Below are 17254 nucleotides of genomic sequence, written 5' to 3' on the forward strand. Positions count from 1 at the left end.
TTTATAGGAGCACAATTCACAATAGCCGAACTATGGAACCAGCCTAGGTGTCTGTCCATCAATGGATGAATGGATAAAGAAAATATTGTATATATCCACGCTGGAGTTTTATTTAGCCATAAAGAAAAATAAAATAATGTCATTTGTAGGGAAATGGATGGAACTTGAGAACATTATGTTAAGCAAAATTTCTTAACATTATATTAACCCAAACTCAGAACATCAAGTAGTTTTCTCTCATATATGGAAGCTAGGAAAAAGGAAAAAAAAAGCTAGGATGACATGAAAATCAAAGGGAGATCAGTAAAGCAGAGGAAAGGGACCAGGGAGTGGGAGGATGGGAGGGAGGCAGGAAGTACTAAGGAGTGCTATTAGCCAAATATATATATAGTGTGTGTGTGTGTTTAATATGTAACAACAAATCCATTACGTACAACTGTAATGTGCCAAAAAAATTGGAAAAAAGGTAGATGGGGCACAGCTTTCCAGGTGTATTGGCTATAAATTAGCTATCAACTGAGAAAACAGCAATGGTTAGAAGTTACCATGAAGGTTGGGATGCTTTTTTTTAAAAAAAGTAAATATTTTCAATAATTTATTATATGTACATGGTAATGATCCTATAAATGAGTTTATATTTTATTCCTTGCTGCTGTCTCCATACAGAAAATAATCCAGGAAACACTACTTAGGTAAATTTATTACTTACTTGTATTAAAATATTGGGGGGAAAAAACCCATGCAGTGTAATATAGAATGGCACCTTTAATATATAATTATGAAAAGTAGGGATGTATTTGTATATTCTTGGACCTCTTCCAAATCCCCAAGAACTCTGCCCACTGCCTCTACCCTTGGGTTCTGCAGCTTTCAGGGACTTAATCTTCTGTAGTCACAGAATAACCAGAAGCAAAAAGAATCCTCATATTCTCAAAGATCATGCTCATTAGTGGGAAGCACTTATCCTTCACTCCTCAAATTCTTATAAAGTGGGATTTCTCTTCTGCCAACTGGGGGCAGGGCAGGGAGTGTTTAAGGGAAGGCTTTGCATCCTCTGCTCCTTCCTTTCTTTGGAGGAGGAAGAGGGGGATTTTTCTGGTTAGATATACAGTCTATCAGCTATTGGGCCACATCTTAACCAAGAGGCAGGTGACACAGCTTCCAAGTGGCATAAAGTTCCCTATCCCTTCCCTGGGGCTGCCTGCTACAACTCTCCTGGATGGAGAGGAAGACCTGTGCCCATGCTTGCTATTCCTGATCCATTTGGGAATGCCCACCGTCTTCCTGTTCTGGAGGCAGCCTGTGGCCCATTGTTATCATCTCCTTCTCTCTGGTGCTCTCCAATCATACAGCACCTGCCTGGCAAGGTTAACAGAGATTCTCTGGAAAAGGATACCCACTCTGGCCTCACACTGGTTAATTCTAAATGTGCCACAGGATCCAGCTGAGTTCTTTGCTTCTGCCTTTCCAGGTGTTGCTGGTCCCCATTCCCAGAGTGGATCTTTTGATCCCCATTTGAGACCTCTGGTTAGAACCTAGGTTGGATTGCATTAAAGATCATCATACCCAGTTCTCTCGGATGATCTGGAGGAACAACAATGAGAGGCAGTTCGAAATCCCCCCCTTATAAATGACTTGCAATTTTAAGTTATGAAGTGTTCCAGGTTTCAAAAGGCACAGGGAAGAGAAATAAGAAGGCTATGATCTGCTCTCTTCCAGAAGGCTCAGCTGCATCTGTCCAGAGGCTACCGACCAGCTGACCTGGAGGGAGGATCCTGTGTGGGTGGGAAGGTCCGCCAGGGATAAAACCAAATGCCCCAAACTTGGCACCTTCCCTGGTTCCCTTGGCACCTTCCTTGGTTCCCTTGTCCCCTCTATTCTCCATTCCCCTCCTTCAGCTCTGTATAGCTCACCAGAAAAGTTGCCTGGGGACAGGAAATATAAACCTGCACATAAATATAGACCCACATTTAAGTATCAGTTGTACTTCAAGGGATGAGGCCAAAATTCTCTTCCACTGATGAGCAAGATTGAATTCTGATCCTTTAAACATTCAGTGTACTTAATTTTAAAAAAAACAATGATATTTATGTAATAAAGGACTTTTAAGTAAAATATCTTAAGAGCCTAGTTCTAGAAAATATTTCCCAAGACTGGAGAATGATTTTTATGGAGTAGTAAATTAGGGAGCATGGGTTTCTCTTACAAGCCAATGTCAAGATAATGCCCTAGTGATACTCACTGGAATTTAAACATTGTGGTCTGGGCCATACAGACACATTTATCATCCTTGCTGTTGTTTCCCAGAAGGGCCATCTTCAGACAGCCTTGAACTGGGAGGAATGGCCGTGAAGAATCCAACACAAGGAGCCAGACTGGAAGCAGTGGAGAGAAAGTAACTATTAGAGTGAGACATTCATAGGAGATCAAATCACTTGCTTTCCAAAGTATATAGCAAGAAGAGAGCTTTGGCTATATATTTTTTCTTGGCCATTCTTGTTGCTTTGCCTCTGCCCAGCCTTTGTGCCAACCTTTCGTTGTCCTTTGGAAGACAGTCTTTTCTATCCTTGTGTATTTATTTCACAGAATTACTCAGCAGAAAACAGAAGGTGATTAGAGACCCTGTACTCTGCCTAGGACGTTGCCAAGTACCTTTCCCCTGCTTGTCAGACAGTACCCTGCTGAGGAAGTCCAGCTCTGACACTGCAGAAACTGAGTAGCTTAAAAGAAAGAGATTCAGGAATGAACAGATGGGGGAACCTCCCAATGATATGACCAGATCCATGCCTGATCATCCACTCATTAATTCATCCATTCAGACACCTAACAGGTATTTATCAAGTGCCTACTCTCTGCCACAGTCCTCCCCATGCCATGGATACAGCGTTGATTAAAACAGGATTTGTTCTTTGACTCCAAGGGACTTACAGTCTAATGAAGGACAATAAACAAGTAAGTAAACTATGGCATTTAGGTGATAAATGTGAAAACAAATAAGAGGGGTAGGAATGCTAGGGAGAGAGGAAGGCAGGGTGTTTATTTTAGATGGGGTGATCTGGGAGCTCTTGCTAAGATGGTGACATTTGAACAAAGACTCTAACCATGGTGAAGTCCATTGGTTGACAAGCCAAATTGAGGCACACAAATCTTCCAACCAGTTTCTTAGTGCTCCCCCCCACCCACTTTTTTTTTGTTTTAATAACAATATGGGGTTTACAGTCTGGCTTTGAACTTCTGGGTTCAGGCAATTCTCTTGCTCCAGTTCACTGACTAGCTGGAAACTATAAGTGTTGTGCTTCCACACTGGGCTTAGTGCCTTATTCTCAAATATTTATAGATAACCATATCTCCAGACATTTGAGGAAGGCTTTCAAATGTAGAAACAGGGAAAAGACTAAAAGAGAGGAAAAACCAACATGCTATTTTTTTCCATATTTATTCTCTGCTTGCCTTGCATTTATCACACACCTGGCCAGTTGAAGGAGGTGCAGGTATTCTTTAATCAACTTCTGAAAATTGGAAGTGGGCCATTGCTGAGCTTAGGAACAGAAAACATAGAGCTGTCCACTGCCATTGACCATATTTTTTGGGGACACCACTATCTGGTTCACACCATAGCCTCCAGACCCTGGGGTGCTCTGTGTTTCCAAGGACTTGCTCAGGGCCTCTCTGGCTTCCTCAAATGCAGTTCTGATCAACTTCCAGGGAGACAGATGCTGGCCTATGACTCAGTCTTTGGCATATCTTTTCTTGGCATCGTTCATCATGGCTGTCATAATAGTGCCCTTTCTTTACATTGCAGGGTGGTGTTGCTGTTCAGATGTAAAATGTATTACGAGGGATGTTATAGGAAGTAAAAATATAAATATTAGAAAAATTACAACAAAATGAACCAGTGATTATCTCTATGTGGGGAGAGAAGGTATGCTTTGGGAGGGGGATGTGGGCCTCTCAGTATCTTAGAAACACTCTTTCTATAGGTGCTAAATAGAACCATACATTCTATTCACTCTTGTATATGTCTACTACATTTTATTTTTTATTTTTTTGTATTTTTGTGGCATTGGGGATTGAACCCGGGGGCACTCTACCAGTAGCTACATTCTCAACCTTTTTTATTTTTTTGAGACAGGGTCTCACTGAATTGCCCAGGCTGGCCTCAAATTTGTGATCCTTCTGCTCAATTTCCTGAGTAGCTGGGATTACAGGCAAGTGCCATCACTCCCAGTTCATTTTATAATAATTTTAAATAGGCTTAAATACCCACAAAACTGATAAGGAATGGGGTTTGCAAGGATTACACCAGGAAAGTCTTTTAGTACCGTTTTGCATTTTAAACCATGTACATGTATTGCCTTGATAAAATAGAGCTTCTTTCCTAGAAAATTAGTTTATAGAGATGGAAGTCAACTTCTTGCCTTTGTGCATTTCTGAATCTGTCAAGAGACCAATAGAGATGACTGACTACAATACAGCCCAGTAAGAGTTATAAAGAACCCAAGTGCCAGTACTTCTGAAGAAGAGGAAGCAATGATATATTTTTGTTAAGTCACGGAGAGGTGAGTATAGGGAGACAGTTTGTAAATCAAGCCTTGAGGGAAGAGGAGGAGTGTGAACATAGAACAAAGTAGAAAGGGCATTTCTTCACACAAGGAGCAAGGACACAGGAGTGTGAATGAAAGTATAGATTAGTACAGGATCAGGGATGATACCTAACCTCCAGGGTGGCATTTGTAGTGTTGTGCAATGTGACTTGCATAGTCATCCATAGCAATCTTGGCTGAATTGAGTGTCTAGAGCCCATGTTGGAAAATTAAAAAATACAGGGTATTAAGTAGGAAGTGGAAAAACAACATATGAAATGAAAAAGATGGTTATTGAACCCCAAAAATAATTCACAGAGCTAGTGTTGACATATCTAAATTGTCATTTCAGTATGAAATTTAAAAATCATACCAACCACTTGTACTTAATGTGTGATAGCAGTACATGTCTTTATAAGGGCAGGGACAAACATGAATAAAACTTTGAATATATTTCATATTAATTCTATTCCTTAAAGTCTTGAGAACATAGAGAACTGTATAAAAACCATGAGATAGCTGTATGTACATCTTTATTAGAAAAGAAATTAACCATTACCACTAGTTACCACAGAAGGAAATTAACAATCTTACAATTCTAGAGACAAACTTCACAGTAAGGGAGCCTTAAATTTCCAACTTGTGTGTGCGTGCGTGTGTGTGTGTTATTTAGGACAGTGTTTCTCAAAATTTAGCTCCTTTCAGACATACTCTTGGGATTTCTTGGGACAAATTTGGGATATAAGTTTTCTATGCTAATGTTTTACATCTTATATTTTAATTTTGCTGGAATCTAAATCCAATGATACACAGCTATTCAGGGTGATCTGGAACCATCTTATCTAAGTGTTGCCACATGTTTGCCTCTTGCCCTGCTGCCTCTATCCACATGACCCTGGTGAAGACCAACCCTGTGCTCAAATTTTTCTCACAGGTTCTCAAATTGGGTGCTCATGCCCTTTCAGAATTGTGGAATGTTTCCAATGAGATGTGTGAGATGGCAAGGTGAGAACAATGGCTCCAAGCAGTGACCCTCAAGGTTAGATGGGGTGGGGTAGGTTTGAAAAAACAGACTCAAAATATCCAGGGGTTTCATGATACAAATTGCATAAAGTCATGTTCAGCAAAATAATTTCAGCTGATGGGAAATGGCAGGAAACCAACTGTAGATTCATCCTTGGAGCATCTGGATAAATATGATTGAGAAACACTGGCTTGGAGGTAGAGGCATGCTGGCACACACAGAATGGTTAATAAGAAACACAAGCTAAGGAGAAAAAATATATATCTTTTGGATAAGTGAATACTAAACCAGAACTTGTCATGGTTTTCTGGAACCCAAAGGACCAATCTAGAAGAAAACCGGGAAGATCCATCAACCTTCTTGGCCCTGTGGTTAGGGACAAGTTGGTCCACTTTTTAATATGGAGGCAAATGAAGAAAAAGCCGTTTGTGCTAAAAAATTCCATCCACCAGGAAATACTGTCATCTTCTGTGCTGCCATCCAGCTCTGTAGGAGGACATTGGTGTGGCCGTCTGCTCCACTAGGAAATAAACAATGAATTAGATCTTCTTGGAAGTTCAGTTTCCCTCATTTCCCTTCTCATGACCAAACCACTTTCTCTTGCTGTTTAAACACACTACTGTGGGGGCTGGGATGTGGCTCAAGCGGTCGCGCGCTCGCCTGGCTGCGTGCAGCCCAGGTTCGATCCTCAGCACCACATACAATCAAAGATGTTGTGTTGTGTCTGCCGAAAAACTGAAAAATAAATGTTAAAAAAATTCTCTCTCCCCCTCTCACTCTCTCTTTAAAAAACAAAATAAAAATAAAAAAATAAACACACTACTGTGGATAGCCTTGGGATGGAATTGGCAGCAAAATAGGGATAGCATAGAATGCTGAGGGAAGGACGATACAAAGAGACTTCTGAATATGAAGATTCTAATCCTACTCCAAGATAGAGGGAATTGGGGAAATGTTACTTCCATTCTTCATCTAAGCCTAACTGGTGAACGTGCTCCAGAAGAGCAAACATTTGCAACCACTAATGGGGCTTTTAGTGCTTTAGAACCTCACATAAAACCAGAAAATTAACCTAGATGAATAGCACTCATCTGCTGTGACAATGTCATATGGTGTGATTGGAAGATGTATCATGTTGATTTTTTTTTTTTTTAGAGAGAGAGAGAGAGAGAGAGAGAGAGAGAGAGAGAGAGAGAGAGAGAGAGAATTTTTAATATTTATTTTTTAGTTCTCGGCGGACACAACATCTTTGTTGGTATGTGGTGCTGAGGATCGAACCCGGGCCGCACGCATGCCAGGCGAGCGCACTACCACTTGAGCCACATCCCCAGCCCCTCATGTTGATTATTTTATTTCAGGGGATTCAGTTGAATTTCAGGCTTATTCCTCCCCCACTTCTGTTACTATTCTATGTAACCATCACAAATCATACATACTCATTGACCAAGGGATAAAGTTATTAATTGGTGAGCAATAGATCCCTTCTAAGAACCTTTGGTTAAAGAACGATAAATTTCTCTCATGACAAGAAAAAAAAATTGAAGTCATTCCTGTTTATGAGTCAGTGGAACTGACTATGTAGAAGTTTGGCAGCCCTGAAATGCTGGGGCAGTGCTGGCAGTTGCTTATTAGACCTCAAGAGCAGCCTGATTTCTTTCCAAGCTGCTCTTCATCCCCCAGTTTTCCATCAAGCCAAAGATCTCCTTTAGGTGACTGATTTTATAAAATTTACTTTGGTGTTGGAGAAGCCAATCAGACTGGGTCAGTTTGCCATGTGAACCCAGATAAGCAAAAATTATCTCCATTCACACAGCGCGTAGAAGAAATCCATACTGCTTACCATGGCCTATGTGCTCAGTTCCTACCCACAGGTCTTACTCTTCCTCCTCACTGCCCTTTCCTCAGCCTGCTCTTTGTTTCTTTCAGTTCCTTGAATATGCTTACAGGTTGGCTCAGATCCTATCTCGTGTGCTAATCCCTCCACCTAGCAAGCTCTGCTTCATCAGGGCTGTCGTTCCCCTCCTCCAGGCATGTTCTATCACATCATTCTATTTGTTTCAGGAATTATTCACTTGTTTTTTTGTGATCTGCCTCCCTCTCTAGAATACAGTTTTCATGTTATCTTTCTTATGTATGTCTGTGTTTAGTACAGTGTCTGGCACATGGTAAACCCTCAATAACCTTCATTTGTTAAATGAAGTTTGAGTGAAATAATTTCTCCCATTGATACAATTCATGCCTTTGTAAAATGTGAAATTCATAAATAATTGATGTTGCAGTTCCTCAAATCACTAAGACATTCTTCCTTAGTGTGAATCCTTCCTATAGCATGAGATATGGCAGTAGAATTCCAGTCTCCTAATGTCCCAGTGTCTAGTCTGCCATTCACCTGTAATTACTTCAGAGCTCCGATCTGCTTCAGCCGTGTCAGCAGTTCCCCGTTCTCTTGCATAGTTATTAGATCACTGCATCCACCTATACAATCTTTACCAATAAAGACCCGAGGTACCTACAAAACAAAAACAAAACAAAAAAAGCCATCCAGGAAAGTTATTAATGAGAACAAGTGATATTTTATCCTTTCAAATTCTTCCCCTGATCCAAAGGTTTTCAAATGACTTTAAAACCTCTTCCTCAATATTCTTTTAGGAACTCTTTTTTAAAAGCACTTTTTCCTTTTTTTAATATTTATTTTATTTTAGTTTTTCAGCAGACGTGTTGAGGATCAAACCCGGGCCGCACAGATGCCAGGCAAGCGCGCTACCGCTTGAGCCACATCCCCAGCCCCCTTCTTTTAGGAACTCTTATGAGGGCAAATTCATTCATTAAAGAATGTTTTTAAGTCAGAATATTTTTCAAACAGAGTATGCTGTTTATGTGATTGTTCAGCTTGTTAAACGGATTTAAAATTTTTGCTCTACAGAAACATGTTTCAGGGAAAAAATTTTAACTGGCTGTAGCTGGACCACCCTGACTGCAATCTATTTCTTTGTATCTGGGACCACACCTGAGACCTTAAGCTGGGCCAGGGCAACCAGGAGGCCTTCCATTTCTAAACAGAGCTGGAAAGTACTTACATTTGGTCTCTCTCATTTTTGGGTTTATGGGTTTGGGTTTACACATAGTCATCTCTTTGTGTTATTAAAACAGGTGAGCTCTGTCCTCAACTAGGGGACAGTGTAATGGTGTCTGAATCTCTTTAATCCCTGGTCCATCATAAGATATTTAAATGCTGCAGTTCTGGGACCAAGGACATTCATCTGGTTTGGCTTCACATCTGGTATAGGTGGGTGGCCCAAGGTAAGCCAGACATTATACCTGCTGAATAGGTTTCTCTCTAGTCACTCCCACTCCCTCCCTGCCAATAGATATAAGCACATTCCAGAATTCCAGGAAGGTTTTAGAATCCTGAGGGAGAAGGAAGTTCCCTCATTGCACCTAAGCAGCTTCCAGTCCCAGAGTGTCACACCAAGGCTAACTGCCAACGAAGACACAAGCACCATATAGGTTGCCTAAGTGATTGGAAGTCCCCCCCCCCCACACCCAACACAAGAATGTACTAGATGGAAGGATGGGAGAGGGGTTAGGCGGAAGGCAGTGAGAATATTTTCAAAGCATTTCATCTTCCCCAGAAAGCATAATTAGAGTAAATTGCTTAAAAAGCAAGAGCAACAAAAAAAAAAAGGGTAGAATTACTGTGGATAAGTTTTTATAGTATTCTTATTGAAAAGTGGATCTAAGTGGAAGTGGGCTTTTAAAATAATGGCTAAAAACTAAAAATAAATTCTGTACAGCTGGGCATGGTAGCGCCTGCCTGTAATCCCAGAGTTGGGAGGCGGAGGCTGGAAGAACTCAAGTTCAAGACCAGTCTGAGCAACTTGATGAGACTCAGTCTCAAAATAATAATAATAATGATAAATATATATAATATATAAATATAAATATATGTATATATATGGAAGTATATCTCAATGGTAGAGATTTGCCTAGCATGCAAGAGGCCCTGGGTTCAATACCCAGTACCACAAATTTAAAAATTACCACTGTTTACAGTGGTCCAAGAATGAGGGAAAACCCAGAGGACTCATTTTGGCCTTGGCTTGCCTGGTAACCTCCCTGCTTAGTCTTAGAAGATCCACCATGCGATGGGATGCATGGAAGGCCTTACAGTGGAAGCACCAGCAACATAACCTGTTTTTTTTCAATTGAAAGCAGGAAAGATGAGGTAGGAAACCTAGGATTTCCCCTTAATCCTGAACACTGCTTCCAACCAACATTTCTGGGGCCCCGTTTAGCTTCTTTCTTCTTAGAATTATGTGGCTGTGGTCAGTTGTAGAATTCAAATGTAATCCTGAGGTCACTCTGCTGCAGAATTTCTTCTGTTGAAAGCATTAGTTAAATAAAAACCATCTGTATGAACTTCTGTATTTTCGAGAAGGATTGAGCAATCCTACAGATTGCCCCATCTCCACCGTTGACTTCGGGATTGGAGTTAAGGCAGCAGTCAGGAAGGCCCCAGGTACCAGGAGTTCTCTCCAGGAAGTGGGTTCTCCCACTTGACCTTGCATCACAATCATGCAAGGGCTTGTTAAAAATGCAGATTTGTACTCCCCTCACCCCTACCAATTTCTGATTCAGGAGATCAGTGTTGGGGCCCAGAGAATTTTCATTTCTAACAAGTTCCCAGATGCTGCTGCTGTTCCAGTGATTTGCAAACCATTGTTTTACATTGAGCAGCCATTTATTCCTCCCAGGGTAACCTGGACTTTAAAACCCACAGCACTACAGCTGCCTCCAGTTGCTTGAGACAGGCCCTGAAACTCGAGCAGGCTGTCTGTCTCCCGGGTGGAGTTTTGTTCACACTATCTGGCAAAGTAGCTGGTTTGCCTGAGAGCGGAAAGGCCCCTAGGCCCTCCCCCCACTCTCCAGCCTAGGCAACAGTAAAACCATCTTCAATCACATTGGTGAACAGGAAGGGACACAGGGTGGTAAAACAGGAAACACAGAGGCACAGTTGATTCAGTTGAAAGAGGAGGAAACACCCTCTTCTACCTCCTCTACCCTCCCTCCCGCCCTTCCCCCTCCTTGGAGGAACTTGTTACTGTCCTAGAGAGAAAAAGGAAACTGTCACTAAAACAGCAACTTTGGTGATATGGGGCCCTGTACTGCTGGAGTAGCCTTTCCCAACCTTAGTTAGGTAGCACTGTCTACACTTGAGAGTTAACTCAGATGTAGCTATTCACATCTGTTTCCCAGTGACCCATCTGTTTGAAACCCACTAGTGGCATCTTATCCCATCCAATACAAACCATGGTCCATATGATGTGGCTTAAAGGCCTTCCTAGCCTATCTCCCATTATCTCCCCTGGCTCTCTTAACTCATAGTGCTCTAGCCATACTGGCTTTCTTTCTATTCCATGAACCTGAGAGGCATAGGACCTTAGTATTTGCATTCTCCTGCCTGCCACATTCTACCCCTAAATTCCTTTCTCTTTACTGTCTATAGAGATATACTCAAATGTTTACCTCTTAGGCTCTAATGGCTCTATTTAAAACTCTGCTACCTACTTCCTTCTACTTGATTTTTCTTTGTAGCCATTCACTTACCTCCCAGTGATTTTATTGTATTTATTGTCTTCCCCACTTGAATGCAAGTTCAAAAAGGCAAAAACCCACCCCCATGGCTATATTTCCAATGTCAAGAAAAGGCCCTGATACTTAATAGATGCTTAAAATAATTTCTTATATCCAGCAAAAGCATTCTTCAAATATGAAGGAAAACAAGCTTTCCTCAGACAAATGAAAATTGAGGGAATTTGTTGCCAATAACCCAGCCTTGCAAGATGTGTCCAAAGAAGTTCTTCAGGGAGAAGAAAAATGAGATGGACCAGAATTTAATCCTAATGAAGAAAAGAGAAGCATTAGAGAAGGCCCAAAGAAGGCTCTGATCTAGGGACTGTGTCCATAACAAAATCAAATCATGCAGCCCGATTGAAGGCCCGGTTCTGTAATCAGTAAAGTCCTGCTGAGTTTCTACTACAGACACAGCAACACAGGTCATTACAGGATAACCAAGACAGCAACTACTCTCAAGTGTTCAATCTCTTTGAATATTAACACTTCATTATTGGGGATCAGGAAACAAATAGCTTCGAAGGATTTGTTCTTCCCCTTAAGGATGGCATTCTGGACTCAAGAACCCGTGAAAACTATTTTCTAAATGTTAAACCTTAAAGACAACTACAAAAAACATTGTTGCTTTACAAAGAGATGAAAAAAATTGTTAAATGAGAACATGAAGAAGTCAGCTTTTTCTGCTAAAGAACAGATGCTGCCACTTAAAAGGGTAGTTTCCAAACTATGTTGCAAATTAGAATCACCTAAGGATCTTTCAAACTATTGATGCCTGCTCTTGCTGCCTCCCCACATTGGCATGTATTTGGTCTGGAGTGACTTGGGCATAAGGATCCTTTCAAAAGTTCCCCAGGTGATTCTACTGGCCAGCAAAGTTCAGGAACCACAGGCTGAGAGGGATCCAGGGCAGGAGACCCTGTGGGAACACATGGTTGTTTGCAGTGTCCCTTTCTTTTCAGGACCTGACTCTGTGCTTCTAAGCCACAGGGATTCTCCTGTCATGAAGTCTGCTCCAGAACCTCAGCTGAGAGCAGTAAGGTAACTTATTTAGCCTTTTCTATACTACAATGCTGATTTCTGATTGGAGAGAAGGGGGAAAACCACCTCCCATACTTTATACTACAGCCCAGAGAAAACTCTGTCAGTTAAACTAAACTGAAATAGGATATGTGCTTTCTGCCAATACTGTTTCAGAACGTGCCTCCTGAAAGGGAATTTGGATGAGCTGGTGGGGCATCTCACCCCTCCCAGAATAAAAAATTGTTTGGCCAAGTGCTAAGGAAGGGGAGGCCTTTCAGAGGCGAGCAGTTTTCACAGGGTCCCCCGGTTTATTTGTTTGGAGGTCACCCACTCTACGAGGTCAGCCACTCTAGTCTTGCAGCTGGGGTCCTTGAGGATCTGAGATGTGGTGACTTGCTGAGGATCACAAAGCAAGCCATTGTGAGAGCCGGGCCAGAACTCTGGCAGGCCTAAAAATATTCCATAATTAAGTTAGAGCGAGGGGGATAATGGTGCATTCGATGATTTTTTTTTCCCTAGTAGGAGGAGTTTGATAAGGAAGAATGAGCAAATTAGGTTATAGTTAAAGCCTAGAAAAAAGGTCATAGGACAGCAAATCCCACTCAGCCACGTGTAAACAGAAGGAAGAGTGCACATGATTCCACGTCTGATAACAGAAATGTGCAAATTGCACCCGCTTCTTCCCCCCACCTCCAGCCCCAGCCCATCTAGCCATTAGAGAAAACTGTCAGTTCAAGGCAGTGCTAAAAACAAAGCCTCATGCCCCTAAGTCCTTGCGACTCCTCCCACCCAGCAGTTGGGCCCACAGACCTGACAGCACACTCTGCTGGGCTCCCTCCTCTACTGAGAGGACCCTCGGCTGCTGTCCAGCTGCCAATTCAAGTGACCAGCGTCTTCCCTCAGGCTCCCTCCCCCACACCCCACAAAGCCCTCTGGTTGCCTTGAAGGACAGAGCCCTGGCTGGCGGTGTCCTAGAAAAGGCACAGGCGTATGTAAGTTCATAGCCCTGACAAGAGAGAGCAACCCCGGAGTCTTTTAAAACTGAATCCCACACTCACCGTTCTCGCGCCTGTGAGCTGTTGCAAATAATCTTGTATCTCATTTGTGTCACCCGTGGCTGTGATATCGACAAATTCCAGAAGCCCTTGTTTGAAGGGCAGTTGACTGAGGATCTCTTGGGTCTTTCTGCAGAAGGGGCAGGTGGGCTTGATGAACACAACGACCTTCCCCGGCTGGATTTTGCCGTCCACAAACTCCTGAGCCATGTGGACAGGTTGTAGTCTCCCAGGAGGAATCCTCGGTTGCAGGTATTGCTCGGGGTGTTAAGCCGAGGCCCGGCCAGCTGGCTCCCTTTTAATAAGGAACCTCCCTGGAGGAGGAGTTTGCCTGATTGTGAGCTTGAGTTTTAAAGGGACAGTCCTAAAGTCATTTCAGCCCGGTAGGATTCACTGGTTAGTGTGCCCATGAATGCATGCTTGCTTTTCAGGCATTAGTAGCTGTGACCAGGGTGTCTTTGTTCTCCTCTGAGATCCATCATGAGTGTCTGTTCTTTACCAGGGATCAGAATTAAGTCACTCTCTGGGGGAACAGAAAGCGAACAGCCCAGCCTCACAGAGGGCTGAGGAGGCAGTGACCTCTTAGAGCAATTTTTTTTTCCCCTCTTGGAGCTATGATTGGTTTTTAAAATGGAAATGAAGTCATTCAAGGAACTGAAAGCTTTAACATCATTTACAGGAAGCTGAATTGAAACAGTGACTTTGCACTCTGTGGAAATTGCTTGTGGAGTGTTTCACTTGGCTTAAATTTCAGATGTTTGTTGTGACTGCTTTAATGGAATCTGTTTTCGGCATTTAAAAATCTGGACAGCAGGGGTGGGGATGTGGCTCAGTTGTAGAATGCCTGCCTAGCATGCATGAGGCCTCTGGTTTTACCCCCGAACCACACACACACACAGAAATAAGTAAATAAAAACCAGAGATTTTGCTAAAGAATCTGGACTTGCAGCTTCTCTAAAATCAGGTTGGATAAAATTGAGCTGGCTTTCTTCAGTGGCAGCAGCTGTAGCTGAGTAGCTGTTGTGCATCTTGGCTCCAGTTTGTCACAGGTCTCACCTAGCAGGACGGCCTTTGAGACATCAGATTCACCCCCATCAGCTTTTGAGTTGGTCGTCCTCGAACAGCAGTTCAGTAAGGGCAAATTCCATCATAATTCCTGACTTCAAACTCTAGATCAAACGAGGGTCTTTTCTGTTTGGCCTTTTCTGTGACCTTCTGTGCTGTTTGTGAGTAGGTGTGGTGTAATGACTCAGCTGTCACATCCACCTGTTATGCAAGACAGGAGGCAGGGCCTGCAGGACTAGAAGATTTTTTGCTCTTCCCAGTATTTCCATTTGGGCAGAGCAAAATCTTCTCTTAGGTTTCTTTCAGACCCCCTCCAGTGTGGGGTAAACTATCAAAGAAAAAATAGCACCTTTAAAATTGAATCATCCTTTTCCCAAAAAAGTTTTATGTTGAGCATTAATCTCCAGTAAACATAAAGAACTCAAAAAAACTTAACACTTCCCTCCACACACACACACACAATAAATTTTTAAAAAATAACCCAATCAATGAATGGGCTAAGGAACTGAATAGACATTTTACAGAAGAAATACAATTTTTTTTTTTAAAGAGAGAGTGAGAGAGGAGAGAGAGAGAGAGAGAATTTTTAATATTTATTTTTTAGTTCTCAGCGGACACAACATCTTTGTTGGTATGTGGTGCTGAGGATCGAACCCGGGCCGCACGCATGCCAAGCGAGCGGGCTACCGCTTGAGCCACATCCCCAGCCAAGAAATACAATTGATTGACATCTCTAGCAATTAGAGAAATGCAAATCAAAACTACAATGAGATTCCATGTTACTCCAGTCTGAATGGCAATTACCAAGAATACAAGCATCATTAAATGTTGGCGAAGATGTGGGGAAAAAAAGTAAACTCATACATTGTTGGTGGAACTGAAGATTGGTGCAATCACTATGGGAAGCAGTATTGAGATTCCTCAGAAAACTTGGAATGGAACTACCATTTGACCCAGTTATCCTACTCCTCAGTTTATACCCAAAGGACTCCTCAGCATACTACAGTGATGCAGCCACATAAATGTTTATAGCAGCTCAATTCACAGTAGCTAAGCTGTGGAACCAACCTAGATGCCCCTCAACAGATGAATGGATAAAGAAATGTGATATAAATACACAATGGAATATTATTCAGCCTTTAAAAAGAATGAAATTATGCCATTTACCAGTAAATAGATGGAACTGGAGAATATCATGCTAAATGAAATAAACCAATCCCAAAGAACCAAAGGCTGAATGTTCTCTCTGATATGCAAATGCTGACTCACAATAATAGGGGTGGTTGGAGAAGAACAGAGGTACTTTGGTTGGCTATGGGTGTAGGAATGATAGTAAAATGAGTCAGATGTTATTATCCAATGTGCATATATGATTACACGGTTGATGTAACTGTACATCATGTACAACCAGAAGAATGAAAGGTTAAACTCCATTTATGTATGATGTATCAAAATGCATTCTACTGCCATTTATAACTAATTAGAAAAACAACAACATTTTATGTTGAAACCAGAATACCTTAAAAGAGTCAGGACCAGGACCACAGAGTCAGGACGTCCACAGCTGGCGTCGCCATTGTCACAGAATCAAATTCCAAGCATTTTATGATAGAAGGAGAGAAAATTGATTCCCAGAAGCAGTTCTCTTCTGTTGCTCTAATTGTTACTAAAATTTAAATGGAAAATGAGATTCTGGGGCTGGGGGTGTGGCTCAAGTGGTAGCGCGCTCGCCTGGCATGCGTGCGGCCCGGGTTCGATCCTCAGCACCACATACAAAACAAAATGTTGTGTCCGACGATAACTAGAAAATAAATATTAAAGAAATTCTCTCTCTCTCTCTCTCTCTCTCTCTCTCTCTCCCTCTCTCTCTTTAAAAAAAAAAAATCTCTCTCTCACTCTCTCTTTAAAAAAAAAAAAAAAGAAAAAAAAAGAAAATGAGATTCTGTGCCCCAGAGAGGGAGCTCATAGAGAGCTCTGTCAATACAGAAGTGTGGTAGGGCTGAGACTTCCCAACTACAGCTTCTCTTCCCTTCAGAATAAGTTGGGTGGAGGAGTCTGTGTCTCCCTCCTTTCTTCACCTCACCCAGGCTTGCCTGCAGGGTTTTCAGAGTCCTTGGGGCTTCTGTGTTCATGGGGCTCATGGTTCTATATCAGCCTTGTACCTGGCTATACCTTTGGAGCCTTTCCCTCTTCAGTGTCTGTGTGGGTCTCTCCCTTCCTGACACCTCTTTCTCCTCTGCATGAGACTGTTCAGTTCTCTGCCTTGTTAAAAACCACCACTCTACCACCACTTATATTTCTTGCTTTCCTGTCTCTGCTCTTTCAGGAAACTTGCTGTTAAATTTGCATCTGTCATTTACTTACCTCCTCTTCTTTACTCATTTCATTGCAATCTGACCTTATCTCTGCTGAAACTCCTCTGCATTGCTAAATTACCTTGTAGCTAGGTATCCTGATTGAGCTTAACCCAGAAGTCTAGGTATTAAGCTTTTGGGGGAACTGGTGGAGCAAACTCACAAAGGACTGGTCTGAGCCAGCTAGGGGCTGGGGTAACTGGGGCAGAGGCTGGATAAGGGAGACTCTATTGTCTGCTCCACAGCTTAGCCCCAGGGACAGATGTCTGAAGCCCTAGGACACATGACATAGGACAGGTTCAAGCTGAAAAGGTGTTTTCCTGAGACACTATGTGAGGCCAGGAGACAAACAGATGAGACAGAAAAGAAGGGGTTGTAGTCTCCATTTCTCAGAAAATCCTGTGGCTTGTGCTCAGTTGGAAATTCAAGCATAGGATCCTTTGGTGCAGCAGCAGAGCTGCTGAGACCTCAGGAGAATTTCAGTGGGAATTGCAGCTGGTGGCAGGGGTGAGGAGTGGG

The 17254-nt window shown here is 42.3% G+C and overlaps 1 protein-coding gene across 1 annotated transcript; it reads right to left on the reverse strand.

Moving 5' to 3' along the window:
- Positions 1 to 5081: 5081 nt before the first annotated feature.
- On the reverse strand, positions 5082 to 13853 carry Glrx (glutaredoxin). Its single transcript, XM_026385904.2, has 3 exons — positions 13320 to 13853; positions 7997 to 8116; positions 5082 to 6127 (listed from the first exon to the last, which is right to left on the reverse strand). The coding sequence occupies exons 1-2, from the start codon at positions 13524 to 13526 to the stop codon at positions 8003 to 8005; spliced, it is 321 nt and encodes a 106-aa protein (XP_026241689.1). The 5' UTR covers positions 13527 to 13853; the 3' UTR covers positions 5082 to 6127; positions 7997 to 8002.
- Positions 13854 to 17254: the final 3401 nt, after the last annotated feature.

The sequence above is a fragment of the Urocitellus parryii genome, chromosome 1 (assembly GCF_045843805.1).
Source record: "Urocitellus parryii isolate mUroPar1 chromosome 1, mUroPar1.hap1, whole genome shotgun sequence".
In the NCBI taxonomy this organism is placed as follows: Eukaryota; Metazoa; Chordata; class Mammalia; order Rodentia; family Sciuridae; genus Urocitellus; species Urocitellus parryii.